Source organism: Gadus morhua, chromosome 11, assembly GCF_902167405.1.
Source record: "Gadus morhua chromosome 11, gadMor3.0, whole genome shotgun sequence".
NCBI classification, from domain to species: Eukaryota; Metazoa; Chordata; class Actinopteri; order Gadiformes; family Gadidae; genus Gadus; species Gadus morhua.
Genome location: NC_044058.1, coordinates 3831450 through 3850777, shown reverse-complemented (window position 1 = coordinate 3850777; position 19328 = coordinate 3831450). Strand labels below are relative to the sequence as shown.

General features: G+C 42.5%; 1 protein-coding gene across 1 annotated transcript; it reads left to right on the top strand.

Moving 5' to 3' along the window:
- The first annotated feature begins 612 nt into the window (after positions 1-612).
- On the top strand, positions 613-12262 carry slc50a1 (solute carrier family 50 member 1). Its single transcript, XM_030369616.1, has 6 exons — positions 613-875; positions 1099-1176; positions 7332-7455; positions 7912-8073; positions 10497-10616; positions 10771-12262. The coding sequence occupies exons 1-6, from the start codon at positions 808-810 to the stop codon at positions 10876-10878; spliced, it is 660 nt and encodes a 219-aa protein (XP_030225476.1). The 5' UTR covers positions 613-807; the 3' UTR covers positions 10879-12262.
- Positions 12263-19328: the final 7066 nt, after the last annotated feature.

The following is a 19328-nucleotide window of genomic DNA, read 5'->3' as shown; positions in this document are numbered from 1 at the left end:
GTAAAGAGAAGGTGATGGTGGATCTGCCACTGTGTTGGATGAGGTCATGCAATAAAAAGCAATCTCATCTTAATGAATGTATGTTATTCATTAAATCTTTCATTTATTCATTCTTTTCGCTTTTTTAATTTCTCATCAAAGTTCCTTCCGTGAGGTTTGTTACAATTTCAGATAATTTAAAAAGCGGAAAGATCAATTGAAATTGCGGATAAGATCTGAGTACAGGTGTCCTGATTGCATTTTTTTGTAAGTAAACATGCTAGGCTATAATTAGTATTACAGGACCACGGCTATATTTAACAAAGAAAAACGAGAAAAATCGAATTGCCACTTTGTTTTGCTCAAATCCTCATAGGCCAATTAATTATTTACACTACACTACATTCAATGTTACAATATCAACTATGCAGAAGCTGATTCCAACAAATGTCCCTAGATGAAGCCACAACTCACTATTTTGCTAAGCCCACTTCCATTATATTCACCATCCATGTGTGGCCCTGAGTCAGTTACATTTGATACCTTTGCAGAAGAGAGCCACCGTGTGTTAACCTTTTACAGTATGTTGCGCACATTTTGGCAGCCAATTGGAGCAGAGTAGCCGCGCCCCCTTTCCTGTGTACCGAATCAGAGAACAGCATCCGTTGAAACTGGTTACATATACGGAAGTACAGTTGCCGTCATAGCGTAGATCGGATGTTTGTTTCATTCAGTTTACCTTTTGTGATCATAAGTATTAAACATCGAAGCATTTTACTAATATAAATTAGTAGGTAGACCACCAACTAGCTTTTCCAGTCAAGTTATATGGATTTTCTGGTACTTCTGTCATGGGCGTGCATCGTTTTCACAGTCGGGATGTTCTCCACAGGACTGTGAGTTAAGTTGTACAATACCATTTGGATGGCATTAAACTTTAAAATGTAATTTTATCAGCAAAACTCTGTTTTTTACGTTTGTTGCATGTTGTCTGTGTTTGTCCACCCCCTGTGTGCGCCTGCACGCGCGCGCGCGTGTGTGTGTGCGCGCGCAGGCGCGTGTGTGTGTGCGTTGTTGTTGTTGTAAACAAAACCTTGTTTTTGGTTTTGTTTACACCAGAACGGACCTAAAGAAGATGATGTCCACCAAAAGTTCGGACAACATACAATTCCTCCCATTCCTCATGACCTGCCTCAAGTGAGTACGATCTGACTCCTCTTGTTTCCGCTCAACATAATTAGGTGAGTGCTGCATGCAGCGCTCAACTATTGTTCTTCATAAGTTTTATTAGTGTGAATGCTGTAGCATTCAAACTCTAGATATTGAAATCTTTATTATTAGTGTGAATGCTGTAGCATTCACACTCTAGATATTGATATCTTTATTGGTGTGAATGCTGCTTTCAAGAATAACAGTTTTAGTTTCAAACCGCCATAGTTTTCAGTTGCTCTCACTAGCTGCGTTTCCATCTAAAAGGTGATACGAATCTGCTTTTGGTGTGAACCTGCGTTCACACCAAAAGATGCAAAAAGTTGCCGCGCAGCAAGATCCCATTCAAAGTGAATGTAGAGACGCGTTGCAGGTTTGCTGCAACGCGTCTCTACACTTGCTGCCGAGAAAACCGGCAGCAAAATTTGATTTGCGGCGCGGCAAAATTTGATTTGCAGCGCAGCACGCCCGTGCCCGCTGCCGGGCACGCGCGGCGGGCGCGTTCACGTACTTTGCGGCGCGACAAATGCTGCTCGAGTTGAAATATTTAAACTTTCCGGCAGCAAACGCGTGATGACAGCCAATCAGCGTTCAACAGCGTTGCCACTGAGGCGTTGCCACTGAGTGACATGCCGTAACAGCCAATCAGTGTTACTCCCTTGGAGTGCCCTAGAGTTCACTACCGTACATTTATTTAGTAACTCGAAAATACCCACAAATCAGCATTCTGTAGTGTAGTTCTGTTTACAGTTAAACTAAACTATGAGTATGCTAAAGGGCTAGAATAACAACCCCAAACAAAACCCAGTTGGGTGCCAGGCAGCACCAGACTTCCAGGCTCCGAATGGTCTCATGAACCCATAAACGCCGGGCATTCCGACGTCTCTCCCTCTTCCACAACAGGTAAAGACATGCAATGCTCGTAATGTCGGCCATGGTTGTGAATGAATTCAGAAGCACCGCGGGCAAAACTTGCCGTGCAGCGAAACTTCCCGCGCTGCAAAACTGCGGCGCAGCAAAACTTTTGCTGCGCGTCAAAACCTTTGCTGCGCCGCAAAACTTGATTTGCTGCGCCGCAAAACTTCGGCGACAATGCGTTCGGGCAGCAAATGCATCTTTTGGTGTGAACGCAGGGTAACAACAAACAACAAACATGGAGAGAGGAATTCAGCAGCAATTGGTTTCCTGTTCTTTCAGTGAAGTTATCATTGGCTATTTGAACTTCCATCCGTAGACAAAGAAATAGAGAAATTACAATGTACACAGCGGTAGCAAGGGAAATACGAGGACGACTTCGAGTGCCTTACGTATGGGAGAGCACAATAGGGTGATGACGTTACACGTTGATGTCGGCAAGACTGTCAGTCCTGTGTGTTCAAAGTTCGCTACGTCACAGCTGTTTCGAAAAGTGTGTTTCCATTTCCCATTTTGCGAATTTACTCTCTTTCGCATTTCTCAAAAACCACCTCAAGCGAGCGGATAAACTTTTTTGCGAATTAGAGGATTTTTATGCAAATTTTGGTGTTTCCATCAACGTTTACTGATTCGATACTTCAAAGTTCGCATTAAATCAGGGGGATGGAAACGCACTTATTGATACATTGATTTGGAACTCTGTTCAAATATCTCACTTGATTAAAGCTATTCAAAATTTCTACTGCCTACTACTCATACCACTACTACTACCATTACTACTACTACTCCTACCATTACTACTCCTACCAATACTACTGCTACCATTACTACTACTCCTACCAATACAACTACTACAATTACTACTACTACTTCAGCTACTTCAGCTACTACCTACTACTTCAGCTACTACTACTTCAGCTACTACTACTACTTCAGCTACTTCTACTACTTCAACTACTACCTACTACTTCAGCTACTACTACTACTTCAGCTACTACCTACTATTACTTCAGCTACTACCTACTACTACTCCAGCTACTACTACTACTTCAGCTACTACTACTTCTGGAGCTACTACTTCAGCTATTGCTACTCCAGCTGCTACTACTACTTCAGCTAATACTGCTACTTCAGCTACTACCACTTATACTTCACCTACTACTACTTCAGCTACTACTTCAGCTACTTATTCAGCTACTAACTATTACTTCAGCTACTACCTACTACTTCAGCTACTACTACTACTACTTCAGTTACTACTATTACTTCAGCTTCTACTACTTATACTTCAGCTACTACTAGTACTACTTCAGCTTCTACTACTACTTCTTCAGCTGCTACTACTAATACTACTTCAGCTACTACTACTATTACTTCAGCTTCTACTACTTCTTCAGCTACTACTACTACTTCAGGTACTACCTACTACTTCAGCTACTACTACTACTTCAGCTACTACTACTACTTCAGCTACATCTACTATTTTTCAGCTACTGCTAGTACTTCAGCTCATACTACTACTACCTTGTACTTCAGCTACTACCTACTACGTATACTTCAGCTACTACTACTTCTTCAGCTACTACTACTTCAGCTACTACTACTAGGGTTGGGCAATTGTCTACAAGCTTCCATCGTCCGATAGTGCCCCCTAGCGATCGCCGTTGGTCTATACTATCGGGTTGGGCAAATTTATAATAACTTTATAATAATAATTATTTATAATTATTTATCACTTTGAAAAAAATCGTTTTATTTTTCTATTTTTTTCTTAATAACGATGGTCTTCCCCTTGGAGTAGTACTACTACTACTACTTCAGCTACTACCTGCTACTTCAGCTACTACCACTACTTCAGCTACTTCTTTCTTTCTTTCTTTCTTTCTTTCTTTCTTTCTTTCTTTCTTTCTTTCTTTCTTTCTTTCTTTCTTTCTTTCTTTCTTATTCTCTACAAACTACAAACTACAAAAACATTCAGAATAGCTTCGAATCTTGCGCTTCTTTTCAGATCTTTTAAATTTGTATGCTTTTTAAGATATTCTACTTTTAACATGGGAGTCAATGGGAGGACGGCAGAGCCGTTTACCTTCGTTCAAACCATTTAAAAATCTACACACTTGTATCTCCAATAATATCTAAACAGAATTTCAATATCATTTAAACTTTCTTCAGAATCAAAGTTTTAGTTTCAAACCGTCATATTCTACAGTTGGTCCCATTGAAGCCGTCTGCCCATTCTGACAGTTAAATTACTTAAGACATCGTACTTCGGTCAAATTACAACCGTTTACCATCGTTCAAACCATTAAACAAACCTACACACTTGTATCTTCAATAATATCCAAACCAAACGAAATTTCGATATCAGTTAAACTTTATTCAAAATAACAGTTTTATACCGGCTTCGTTTTCAGTTGGTCTCATTGATTTACGTTGACGCTGGAGCGTGAGGACGTTCAGCAGTGTTGCCAGATTGGGCGTTTCTTCCCGCTGGATTGGGCTACTTACTAAGACCAAGACCAATTAATTCTCTAAACTCATTGAAGAGGCCAATGGTAATAGTTCAAAACTGTGGCAACATATAAACAAACTAACCAACTCCAGCAAGCATAAGCACCCCAAAATAACCGGTCTGAAGGTAGTTGATACTTTTATCCATAGTAATGAGTCCATTGCAAATGTTTTTAATAGCTTTTTTATTGAGTCTGTACAAGAGCTGGCAAGTAATTTTAAGGCTACAGAGTCATCTACTGAAGAATTTGACAATGCTCACTCTGACTCCTTTTATATTAAATTGGTATCTCATGATAAAGTTAAAAAGGTGATCACAAACATGAGTAACTCCAAGTCAAAAGATATTCATAATCTTCATGCTGCATTATGCCGCGTTTCCACTGCAGGGTGCGGTACGGATTGCGTTTCCATCGCCAAAAGTGGGTGTGACCCGAACTGAGCCGTACTCGTTTTGCCCTCGTTTTCATTACTCCTCCGTTGGGGTACTGAAAACGAGACGAGAAGCCTGAAAGGGTACCGGAAAATTTGAGCTACACACCCCCTCCGTTGATTGGTTGACAGAATCGTCACTTCCTGGCAACGTGGGGATAAAAACAAACAAACAGTAGCCTCGAGGTAATATTCTTTACAATGAACATGTCGCGTAAAACGCTTGCTTGGGCGAACAAGGAGGTGGAGACGTTCCTCTGCATTCTTGGGGAGGAAGACGTTGTTTACGATGTTTACGTAGCTGCCGCGGCGATCGACATCCGGCCTACCATAAAGGGTACTGTCGGCAGTGGAAACACCACCTCGGAACTGATCTTGGCTATACCGCCCTCTCCCTACCGGACTGAGGCGAACCGACCCGTACCGCACCCTGCAGTGGAAACGCGCCATTAATCAAGAAACATCAGAGCTACCAGTTGGAGCCAATCACTTACTTAGTTAACCTGTCTATACAAACCAAAATATTCCCAGAAAGCTGGAAAACTGCAATAGTTACCCCAGTTTATAAATCAGGAGACAAGTACATAGCGAGTAATTATAGGCCTATTGCTATCCTCCTTGTTGTCTCAAAGGTTCTGGAGAAAATTATAGCTGAGAAAGTAATGGAACTATTAGAGTCTAACCAGCTGCTTCATCCACAGCAGTTTGGGTTTAGACAGAAATACTCAACTGAAACAGCTAATTGTAATTTGCTTGAAAAGATAAAATCTTCAATGGATAAAGAAAATGTTGTTGGGGCAGTGTTCCTAGACCTAAAAAAGGCCTTTGAAACGGTAAACCACAGTACTCTAATGAACAAGTTAAAACAGTTCAAAATGTCATCAGAAGCTCTGCAGTGGTTTACATCCTACCTGGAGGGGAGAGAGCAATGTGTCAGGGTCAATGGGGTCAAGTCCCATCTGCGTGCCAACAGCATGGGAGTACCGCAAGGGTCTGTACTTGGTCCACTGTTGTTTTCTATGTATATCAATGACCTACCAAACTGCTGTCCGGGGTCCAACTGTCAAATGTATGCTGATGACACTGTTATCCACGTGTCCATTAAAACACCCAGTTTAGCAGGTGAGCACCTGACACAAGCATTACTCAGCATTTCGAAATGGCTTGAGCTGTCTCAGTTGACCATTAATGTGAAGAAAACCGTCTCTATGTGCTTCTCCATCCGTAATAGGCCTATCAACGATATTTTTGAGGTACGGATCAAAAATGAATGAATTATTAATTAGAAAATGAAGTATAATATTTGGGCATTATCCTGGATAAGAATTTAAAATTTGTTACGCATATCAGGCACATCAGGCGTCAGAGCTCTCGTCGGGCAAATACACGAGCCTCAATCAATGGTGATTGTCTTGTTCCCATGTACAAGACATCTTTCGGTGAGTCTGTTTCCTCTGCAAAGGGGGCAAAACTATGGAACCTCTTGCCCACTAGTTTAAAACTAGAGACTAACAGCACCACTTTTAACAGAGAACTTAAGCAACGGCTCAAATCAAATCAACAGTGCTCACACAAATAATTTACAACTGGTTAATTGTCTGATCATGCTGCCTTTGCTTATGTATATTATAGGGTTAGTATTTCATCTTGTTTCTTTTTTGTTCATTTTATTTTTATTATTATTGTTATTATTATTTATTTATTTTTAAAAGCCTCCTGTGGACAGGTGTTGAAAACGAGCATTTATGCTAATACACTGAAAACAATGCATCTGGTTTCGTCCAATGATATTGTCATGTCCATGTTAAATAAAAAATCTACTACTTTGGGAGGACGTTCAGGTAGTGCTGCCAGATTGGGCTGTTTTTCCCGCTCTCTATTGGGCTACTTTTAATCACACACCGGCTCGCTATTCTCTTAAAGACACGCACACGCACACCCCAGCAGTGCAGGGCAATACATTTGACCTTTTACATTTCTGCATTTTTAGCAATGCTTTGCGCTATTCATTCAGCTGTCACTTTATTTGTTTCCAACCATTTATTTTTTCTTAAATGGTGTGCATGTTTACATTGTTTACTCCATTTCGACTTTGAACTTTTGTTCAAATCCCTAAACTTGATTTAAGCCATTTAACGTTTCCTTATGTCTTAATCTATGTGGCTTTATTAAAAAATATTTTCAACCTCACTTTGTCGTACAGCACTCACCGCATTTTCTGCAGGAAATGCATCTTCTAGTTGAAATTACTCTAATCTTCTAGTGTGTTGTTCTTGCGTCCATAGTAATCTGGGATGGTTATATTATGGGATGTTGAAGAAAGACGGGACGGTGATCCTGGTGAACGTCATCGGAGCCTGTCTCCAGGTCCTGTACATCATCTCCTACTGCCACTACACCAAAGAAAAGGTTTGTCTTCACCACAGCTGAACTCACTGCAAATCAGAAAACACACATACTCAGCACTACAAACTCACTCATCCCTCATCTTCAACTGCTTATCTGGGTTCGGGTCACAAACATACTAGTATTACAAACGCACTCTTAGTTACACCTTCGTTACTTTATCTATATATACGAAAACACGGCTAGGTATGCCAAACAAGACAGCCAATTAACCCTAACCGAGAAGGAACAAAAAAGATTTGCTTACTCAAATAATACCCTGAAGCAGATCTGCAGGTGAGCGTGGAGCAACATGTTCTACCTCCTGTCAACAGTGCTTTGTGTGTGTGTGTGTGTGTGTGTGTGTGTGTGTGTGTGTGTGTGTGTGTGTGTGTGTGTGTGTGTGTGTGTGTGTGTGTGTGTGTGTGTGTGTGTGTGTGTGTGTGTGTGTGTGTGTGTGTGTGTGTGTTGTTCTATCAGCGCCGCGTGATGGGTAAGAGTTCAGTGGCGGCAGGGGTGCTGGCCGCAGGCTGGCTGTACTTCTGCGTGCTGCTGCCCCCGGGAGAGGACCAGCTGGCCCAGCTCGGCCTTACCTGCAGCGTGGTCACTGTGTGCATGTACGCCTCGCCCCTCATCGACCTGGTAAGGAGCCTGGGAGCCTCCCTACGGCCATAGTGTGGTTTACTATGTCGCTAATCATTTTCAGAACAGCTACATCGTCAAATATCAAACAAACATGTTTGAGGAAGGTGTTCAAATATGATGGAGTACCTGTCGTATTTCAAGTATGTAAATCATAGGTTTATGGTAAAATAGGTCCTGGTATATGATCATTTGATCTCAACAATTTATTGATTGAATTTCCATGCAAATAATTTTATTGTGATATAATGTTATCGTTATATGTCGTGATAGATGATTTGGGCCATCTAGCCCACCCCTACTCCATGAAATATACAGCACTCTATAACCTATGATCTCTGTAGGATACTGGAGGGGTGGTGTGGAGTTGACTCCTAGTCCCTGCTGAAATGTTGAGGTTCTCTTCCCCCACGTCTGCAGTCTACTTGTAGGGATAGTGTACTGGCTAGTGTGTTCCCAGACCTGAAACATGCTGTGGTTCGATTCCCTCAAGTCCACAACCTACCTGTAGGCAAACTTTAGATTATATTTTAATGATGACTGACCCTACCTGCTCCTTCATGACTTCTATCTGATTCAGTGTGAGACGCTCTGGATACGATCATCTGATAAGGGCTCTGTCATTGGTTGGTAATTGTGAATTAGCAATTGTGTGAATGTGTCCTAAACTCCTATCTTATTGTGTATTTTCAGATGATATCTTTCAAAAGAATGAGAGTTTAGTACAAATTACCTTCCATTTGTCAAATCTTTGGACTCTTTATAACGTTCCAGATGTCTTATGCTTATAGTCCTGATTTACTGTCCGTCGAGCCCGGATGACAAAAGACCCCTCCTAGTGAAGCCCTGGAGGCATGAGGAAGGACAGTATCTCTTCCACATGTTGGGTCTCTTCTCCTGTTCCCAGGGACACTAGACCGGCTGGAAGGGCAGTCAGTCTCTATGATACACTGAACAGATGGTGCTATCTAGTTATTTTCAAAATACTTTTATTGAGTTTTTCTTATTTCAACAAACGTTCCCGGGGTTGAGAGTAGATATATCACATTGATGTGGGTTATACAACAGTAAAGTATTTGGTAATAGAGTAAAAACAAAATGAACAACAGTGGCAGTTCAAATTACAAAAGCAACCCTCTCCTCCCACCTGTCCCATCCCCTGATTATTAAAACTAGGCTAGTCTTAGGCACAATATGTATAAAATTCATGACATTTTGGGCGTTGCTATTTACATGAAGTTTGAAGTTTTCGTGTCAAGGGTAAAGTTACCCTGTTATGCCACTTGGTTGTTATTAAAGTATTTCAAAAAGGGTCCCCAAATGTTGTAGAATTTCTTCTCAGAGCCTGGGATTGAGGCTTGGTACTAATATGTCTCAGTACTATCTATTTTTCTAAGGTTAGATTTTGAGGTGGATAGGTTCAGGGGACCGGCTAGTGATCCATTTTGGAGTGGGTTCGAGGGAGGACTGTGCAATGCTCTCATTTCTTCCTGGAAACGTTGGCGAAGAGCTACTGTGATTGTGAAATGTAACATTTCTTAGTGGTGAGTATGTATGCAGACTCTCAGTGGTCAGAGGTGAACGTTTAGTAAAGCCTTTCTCAAATCTAAAGTGCCAGAGGATCAGAATACAAAGCAGGAAGCGCCTCCCTATGGGGAAGACCTTCAGAGGTACGCGTTGCCCAATCAGTTAATATGAAGCCCAGCATGTTTACTGTAAAACAATAATGATGGCTGCAGGCTGTGGGAGCAACCACCACCTCAGGAGAGTTACAATCATACCCAAACCCATCTGCTGATTGAGTCCTGTTTCTCTTCTTTCCTAGCACCGACACACAGCAGCATTAATGTGTGTCTAGCAAACCCTGTGAACTGCCCAAAGGAGCCCGTCAGCAGTGTAGAAACAAATGGCTACATCCATTCTCTGATTTGTCTCCCTCTGTGTCATCTCGTGGCTCCATCTACCTTCCTGTTTGTCCTCTCCTCGTCCTCCCGCCCTCCATCTGCCTGACTCTCTGGAATGACACCCCATGTTCATTTCCTCCCTTTCTTTCCCCCATCGGTGTCTTCCTGTTGTTGTCTGTCTTCTGTGTGGGTGGGTGTGTGCGCATGTGTATTGTTAGCCAATCCCCGTGGTTATATTTTGTTCATTTTGGGTTCTCACTATAGGGGTTCATGTATCTTATGTTGACACTTTGCTTACCCAAAGCATATGGAAGATGTATGGATTCTGTCTGAGAGCACAGATCCTGACAAAACGAAATACCGCCCTTGTAACGCATTTATTTACTGTATATGTTGTGTTCAATGTTTGTTTGTTTGTTTATTGACTTCTTGCCTTTTTGTTCTTCCTTTCGGCTCTCTCTGTCTTTCTTTGTTGCCTTCTTCCTTCCTCTACCGTCTCCATCGCCTCCCTGCTGCCAGGTGGGGATAGTGCGCAGACGTAACCTTGAGTGTCTGTCCTTCCCTCTGACCGTGGCCACCTTCTTCACCTCCACCTCCTGGGTGCTGTACGGCCTGCAGCTCCACGACAACTACATCATGGTGGGAGAGAGCACCACCTAATGCATGCACATGGTAAAGACACACCGTGAGATTTTACCTTGCTTTAACGTGTGTGTGTGTGTGTGTGTGTGTGTGTGTGTGTGTGTGTGTGTGTGTGTGTGTGTGTGTGTGTGTGTGTGTGTGTGTCCCCAAGGTCCCAAACACACCGGGCATCTTCACCAGCCTCATCCGGCTATTCCTGTTCTGGAGGTTCTCCTCTGTCGCCGAGTCGTCTCCAGGCTACAAGCCCCTCAAACAGTGAAAGGGTGTCTCTCTCATGCTCGATGGAGATGGCCTTAACAAGCAGACCCCCATCACGAGCGACGGGTTATGCTCTGTGAGCACACTGTTGTCCTATGAGACTCATCTTGTGCCACCATTTCTAACCGGCTGATGCCTCTGTGGGTGGATAAGGGTGTAACACAATGTGTTGTGTTGTTAGACCCTCTCTTGTTGGATTGTGTTATTCTACCTCAGCAGAGAGATGCGGTATGCATCCATAAAATGGGGACTCAATTCAATGTATATGGTAATGCATGCGACCCATAACCCTATTTTGAATTGTAAGTGAACATGAGGCATTCTTATATAATGAAGGGACATGTGTGCATACACTAGACATACTGAGTTGATCTACAGATGAGAGACCATTGTGTCTCCTTTCTGCAGTGGCCTCCTCGGTGTCTTCTGTTATGTCTTAAGTCGCCAGGGATCGTTGCACATCCTGTTGACTGCTCTGCCATCTGATCTCTGCCAGCCCATATCTCCCCAATGCCTTGTAGTGCCAAAAGACAAAGCTTTCTGAACATCCTCGTATCCTGTGTTTTGACAAGAGCGCTAGATCATGACACTCGTTCAGAGAGGGTAGTGGGGGTGTCTATACAGACCTGCCATGTATACATTCAGTATGTGTATAAATATGATAAAGATATAAAATATAAAGATGTTACATAAATTATATCAATTTATAAATGGATGTGGCTTTTTCTACATACACACATTGTGGATGTTATTTTTATAATCATCTCTGCTCTGTAAAAATGAGCCTACTTTAGTGATTTTGTCTTGTTTGAGGACTGTTTTGCTGGTAGCTGGTTGTGTTTTTATAATAAATATAAACAATTCATGTGATTGTTTCAGCTTCAACAGGAACAAAACCGCTAGATTTGGCAATAAAGGAAACAGCTGCAGTTTACTATTTAAATGAGTTATTGGTGGATGGTGGTGTTTTGTTTGTTAGTTTGTTTTGCATGTAGTAATGAGTTGACATGGGAATGTGTGGAAAGAAGAGGGCGAGAGGAATCCAGGCTAAAACTACAAGGGCAATATGGGAAGAGAGATCTTTTGTGTGTGTGTGTGTGTGTGTGTGTGTGTGTGTGTGTGTGTGAGAGAACGAGTACACTGGGGCAGCGGTGGGAAAGTCCATATCCGGGGTTCTCAGTGTGTGTGTGTACACACAGTGTCCTTCTAATCTCTAAAGTGTTGTGACAGGCAAACCAGTGCTGTGATGAAGTGGTATAAAAAAAGTACATGTGTGTGTGTGTGATAGTATTAAAATATGCAGAGGGTATGTTAATGTGTGCATGTTAATTGGTGTATACAGTGTGTGTATTGTTTAAAATAAAGTTACTGTGTGTGTCCTTGCATATGTATGTGTGTGCGTCCATGGGTGTGTGAGTTAAAGGTATTAAGGGAGAGAAAGAGAATGGGGGCGGGGGAGTATACAGGAAGGATGAAAGGAAGGAATAAAATAAAGACTTTGAAAGAATTGGGACAGGATGGCCCCACACACGGCATAATAAAACGTGGGCTGTGGATCTGAGGCGGTGGAGCTATGGTCCACAGGGATGGTGGGCCACAGGTGTGTCTGAGTTAGTCACCTAATCTCTTCTCTCTTACTACATGTATAGACTACCAGCACAATTAGAGAGAAACTGTTCCAGTGAAAGTCCCGATGCATTCAGTGATGGCGTGCAGACGAGGGAGCGAGGCGGGAACAGGTTGGTCCTGACAGGTAAACAGGAAGAAAGGACAATTATGCTTTTTTAATTCAGTAAATAGAATAATGGACCCAACGAGCTGTAGGGGAGATGTGAGGGATTAGTAGGCGTTAAAAGACAAGTCTGTATGGAGTCAGACACATGGGTGTGTATCCATGCGTGTGGCGTGTGTGCGCCTGTGTGAGTGGAGTTTGTGTGTGTGTATGTGGGTGAATGTAGTGTGTGTGCATCTGTGAGTGTGTGTGTGTGTGTGCGTGCGTATATGTGTATGTGCGTGTGCATGCGTGTGTTTTAAAGATCATGTAGAGAGGGTGTTGTGAACTGGGTGTGGAATAACAGCAACATCACAATGTGTGTGTGTGTGTGGCGCTGTCTTTGGAAGGAAGCCAACTTCTACGATTTTTTTTTCTTCTGCAAAGGCATTTTGTAAGGAGACATTCATGGCTGGTGTCACGGTGTTGTGGGGGAGAGGGGGGGGTCGGAGGGGGGTACCAGCTGAACAATGGACTGGAGCGCACAAACAGGATCCCTCTGTTTCCCGGACCACGGACTGTCCCCTTACAACACACACACACACACACACACACACACACACACACACACACACACACACACACCAACCTAATGTACACACACAAATTCTTGCTCGGATGGACACACTCACACACATACTCTCTCTCTCAGACTCATACACACAACATTAGTGTACACAGAGCATTTGAAGACACGCAGACATATTCAATGTGTTTGGGGCTTTGTTGTTATAATCCTTCATGATAAGGAATCCTTAAGCATATGCCTTCTCCCAAGATGGCAGCTTGCACATGGTGCCTACTGAGGCCGTCCCTGAAACCGTTGCAACCATGGCCAAATCAAATGATATATGGCCTTTGTTTCCTCGGTGATAACAATAATTTCAAAGTTTTCTCAAATAGCCTGTGTGACGTTAAACTGTGTGCAAACTCAGCATTAACACACACACACACACACACACACACACACACACACACACACATACACACACACACACACATACGCACACACACACACACACACACACAGACAGACACACACAAACACACACACACACCGCACACAGCGAAGGAGTCAGCAGTAAATATACTTTCTATCGTCAGTAAAAGCACACCTGTCCCAGCTGCTGTTTTGAAGAGACCATTGGGGAGAAAGAATGTGCTTCTCTGTGTTTCTGACAGACCCTCCCCCATGTGACACACACTAGCACTTTACACACACACACACACACACTTACATGCACACTCAAATGTGAACAACACACACACACACACACACACACATACATGCACACACACACACACACACACACATGCATACACACACACACACACACACATGCATACATACACACACACACACACACACACACATGCATACACACACACACACACACACACACACACACACACACACACACACACATTTACATGCACACTCACATGTGAACACACACTTACATTCACACTCACATGTGAACACATACTACACACACACATTTACATGCACACTCACATGTGAACACACACACACACATGCACTTACATGCATACTCACATGATAACACACACAAACACACACTCTAAGACACATTAACTCATACTTACACACACTCACAAACATACACACATGAATGATGTGTTCCTGTTAAGCATAAGATAGACGCTTTGTCTCCCTTGTCCCGTGCCTCTCTAATCCTGTCCTCTGTATTGCACAGGCCTCGCATCTCACTTCCTGATTAGAAATAATTTATTAGATTTCCCTCCAGGTCCTTTATGTATATGGGAGAACCTTCCCCTATGTGACCACAAATCATTCCAATTGAATGATAGCCGTGCCCAGGACCTTAAAGCTTTCAATGAGATATCTATAAGATATATGTGTGTTTTTCCCAAAGCAACACAGTTTAATTTAGATGCAGAGACAGTAGCAACCCGTGACAAAACACACGTCCAAACCGCTTTCCTTTTTCTAGGAAAAATGTAACATCACGAAGATCAACCTTTGAAATAGATTCAGATGCGTTGTTTTTTGGGGATATTTGTTCTATACTGTGTGATGGGAACCTTTCCATTAAGCAGTTAAAAGTCACACATGTAAAAATGGAATAGATTAGATTGTATAAAATCTCAACACCTTATTGTACATTAATAAGGACGGAAAATAGTATTTGATTTCAAACGGGATGACACTAAAATACATAATGGCATCAAGTCACAACAACCATTGAGAAACTAAAAAACACTCTGTATTACTGTACTATTTTGGGATGATTCATAAAATGCCAATCAAATATGGTTACATTTAAATTTAAGTGAACCTAAATTAAACAAACATGGAAGGAAGTTTGATACAGAGAATGCGTCCGATTTTTTGTGGAGGATCCTAAAAGCAGAGGGACTGAAGGTCGGGAGATGTGTCCACACACCAACAGCTCATAAGGAAAGATCATCCGCCACATCCTCCTCCTCCTCATGGCCTCGTGTGTTTACATGTTTTTCTCAATAGTACAAATGCAGTTAGGGCAAAAGATATTTATGGACAACAATTTGCAAAGAGCAGCCCACAATTGTCGGCCTATTCACAGCGGAACACCAGTTCCTCCACCTCTCCTGGCCCAACCTTACTATGAGCCTTAGGAGGGGCTGGACAGCTCCCTATAAGGGTGCACACAGAGGACCAACCAGGCCTGGTTTTGCCCTACTTCAGCACCCCTACACATGCACACACATATACACACACACACACATATACATACACAAAGACACACAAACACATATACAGAGTCATGGCACACATTAAGTAAACACAACCACACAAACGTGCACACACACATTCTCAGAAAACACATGCACACACATAATTATGCGCACACATATACTTCCCCCCCCCTACACACACACACACACACACACACACACACACACACACACACACACACACACACACACACACACACACACACACACACACACACACACATAAACACACACACACACACACACACGCACAATTTCTCAAATGCAGCGCTCAGCCAGTGGTTTAATTTTAAAATAGCTCACAGAGGTTTTTGCTTGACCTATTAATATGCCGCGTGCTGAGCATTAAGCACCAAATATAGACGCAGCAGGCCGGTCCAACAACCTGTGTCCCCTGGAGGGCTTGTATGTACTCATAGATCTATCCTGTCTCAGTATAACGCCCTCGCCCTCCTCATCCCTCCCATCTCCTGCTGCCCTTAATAATGAGCAGCTGGTGGAGTGACAAGTGGAAGAGACAGCCAGTCATTAAGCTGTCAGAGAGCGGAGCCTGCACTCCACAAACACCTTGCCTGTAAACCACATCTCAGGTATCTGCTCGCTCCTGTGTTATGACCAGTACAACATATCGCTTAGAAAGGTAAATAATATATTGAAAACCTGGTGAGTCTTAACCTCTGGCCAACCTCTGACGTCGTCTCTGTTCGCAGAGTAGACACTTAAGGAAGGCAGCAAATGTTTCAAAATGTTGTTGTTGGGACTGTCAACTTGTTTTGGTATCTGATCTGTTTAAATCAACTCTATTATACGTACATCGCCTGGGGTTTAAGACCCTTAAATAACACTGTGGTGGGAGCCCTGCCAGGAATAACAAAAGGTGCAAAGCCACAGGTGGTGCAGGTTTAGAGCGAAAGCAAAAGAGTGATGGATCTCTAATGTTTTTCCTGTCTATGGGGACACTCAGGGCCTGGGGGCGGCGGCCATGTTAGGACCTGCCTCCTTTCTTGGGCATCAATCCACAACGTGTGCGTGTGACAGTTACATCAGCTAAGGTGTTTATTGTGTGTTTGCTTGTGGGTGCGTGGGTGTGTGCGTGTGTGTGGGATTTGAATGGCAACCAGAGCAAGTAGATTAGGATAATTTGACTTTGTGACGGCCAATGGGATTGCCTTAAATGCTGTTCGGAATAGAAACTAAAAGACTTGTCTGCCAGCTGATCTATTGAGTCGGACAGCTAGAAAGAGATGGAGTTTGATAGATTAAGAAGGAAAACATATAAAAAAGTACAAGAGCATTAACTGTTGGAACCTGCAGAGTTGCTCGGCCTCACAAGTTATGAGGGCAGCATGTGTGTGTGTTTGTCTGAGTGTGTATGTGTGCTATTGCATGTGCAACGTGTGTGTGTGTGTATGTGCGTGCCTGTATGCCTGTATGTGCATGCTCGCGTTCATTTGTGTGTGTGTGTGTGTGTGTGTGTGTATGCGTGCGTGGGTGTGTATGTGCGTGTGTGTGCGTGCATGCATGTGTGTGTGTGTGCGCGTGTGTTTCTGCCATCCGAGTGTGATGAGCACAGGGACTGGAGGGGGGCGAGGAGACACAGCTGTTGGTGGGACAAGGCGTCTGTGCCTGCATTAGCAAACATTTCCACAGCATGGCCCTGCTCCGTGTGCACATTTCAAAGTTCACCACATCTCATGGGCATGTGTAGGGGTGGAGGAGAGGACTTTTATAATACAAGATCTAATCTACTGCCCTCCAGAAAAATAACTAATGCAGTATAGTTAGTTCAAATTAACATTAAGTATTTAAGTAACTCATCAGACCTCATAAGCTACATGACATGTAGTTTACTTTCATAAGCAAAGTAATATGGAATAAGTTATATGCACAAGTAGTTCAATTGTAAAGAGCTTGAGGAGTTGAGGGCATGTGTTCTTCTGCATAGATCTGCAAGTGTTTAACCTTGTGTTTAACCTTGCTTGTAATGAAACAGAAACGGCTTTTTATTGGCTTAGAAGGTTCCTTCTCCATTCGGTTATCCTCTTTATTCCTCTGGCTCGTCCCAGGGACACTGAGTGGATCCCAGCCAGGCCAGCAGGGCCATACACCCACCCAGCAACCCCTCCTCCAACTCCTGCACAACATAGAACACACACAGTCACACATACACACTATATGCAGCACATATAGACACGTCGATGTACACATATAAACATATACATTTACACTTGGAGACATAAACATTTAAACATATAGACATATTCATTTACACTTATAGAGATGTACATTTTCACATATAGACATACATTTACATTTTGAGAAATGGAAATTTTCATATATAGACATATACAGTTACAAATATAGACATAAACATTAACACATATCGACATAAACATTTACACATATAGACATATACATTTACAATTACAGACATCATCACACACAGACACACAATCACTTTGAAACATAAATATACACGCACGCGTGTGCATACACGCACACACCGATACACACACACACACACACACACACACACACACACACACACACACACACACACACACACACACACACACACACACACAGCAATACAAACAGAAGATTGTATTGCTATTATAAGGACATATGCACACACCTGGACGTGAACTCTTCATTGAGTTTCAATCTCATGTTTAGTATGGTCAAATTGATCATAGCTTTGTGTCAGAAAAATAGAATCCTGAGCTTCTGAGTGACAGACACAGAGGGAATAGGGGGAGGTGATAGCAAAGAAAGTTGAGCAGAGGTTAGAGGGAAATCTCACTCAAAATGCTTCAAGGAGCAGTGATTTCGCGTGCTTTAGTTGTAGGCCTACTCAAGTTTGAACGCGTAGTACTATGGACACTAGAGAAAGCAGAGCCAATACCGCCCCCAGGTGGTGACACTTCATCATTGCAATATCCTGAAGGAAAACAAAATGTATTACAGTCCATGAGGTCCTGCTTTTGTATTCATCACAATCCAGATGTTTTATTGAAAATGTGAACCTCTTATTTAGCGTCTCAACAGAAACTTTAAATATTGCATAACCGTGCGAAGTAGTCACTTATTCAAATAAAATATGGGAATGAATCTGGGCCCATTGAACAAAAATATGACTTAACCAATATCGAAATGAAAGAAAATATCTGACTCGATGTAAAATAAGTCAATCAAAGTCGATGTGTCTATTTTGTCTGCCCATTGCCGAGCTGTCTACTCTACACAACAAAGGACGTCAGCCAGGCCTGTGATCAGCCTTTGTCCCTTCACTAAGGTAAATACCGTGTTCTCCGGCGTCACACGCCTCGCTAATGGCTTGATAACATTGTGTCAAAACAATGTACAGCCCACCTACAGTAAGCCAACCAGATCTACTGGTTTGGTTCGTGCAATTGTTAAATCTGATTTGTCGCCGTCCATGGAAATTGTATCAACACAATCTGAGTGATGTACACATGCTCTCACACACAATCAGTCTCTCTCTCTCTCTCTCTCGCTCTCTCTCTGTCTGTCTCTCTCTCTCTCTCTCTCTCTCTCTCTCTCTCTCTCTCTCTCTCTCTCTCTCTCTCTCTCTCTCTCTCACACACACACACACACACACACACACACACACACACACACACACACACACACACACAATTTTTACACCCTAGTCATTAGTCACCAACATGTAATTCTACCTATTCACTCTCCATTAATGTCAATCAAATCCTGACAAGCAAAAGATTTAAGCTTTGTTTGACAGTTGAAAATCAAATGTGTTAAAAACATTCCTGCTTAATAATTTCCCCCAAAGGGGAAATGCAAACTATGGAGAAGAGAGAAACATGACAGGCAAGCTCAAGTAAAGGTAAACCTTGTCTCCTTATAGCTCTTTTCTAATTAAAATAACATTTTAT

Excerpts from the sequence above, each read along its gene's own strand:
- slc50a1 (XM_030369616.1), top strand. The coding sequence starts at position 808 with ATGGATTTTCTGGTACTTCTGTCATGGGCGTGCATCGTTTTCACAGTC. Across the intron at positions 7,456-7,911 it reads GCCACTACACCAAAGAAAAG|CGCCGCGTGATGGGTAAGAG; the intron begins GTTTGTCTTCAC and ends TTGTTCTATCAG. Across the intron at positions 8,074-10,496 it reads CCTCGCCCCTCATCGACCTG|GTGGGGATAGTGCGCAGACG; the intron begins GTAAGGAGCCTG and ends CCCTGCTGCCAG.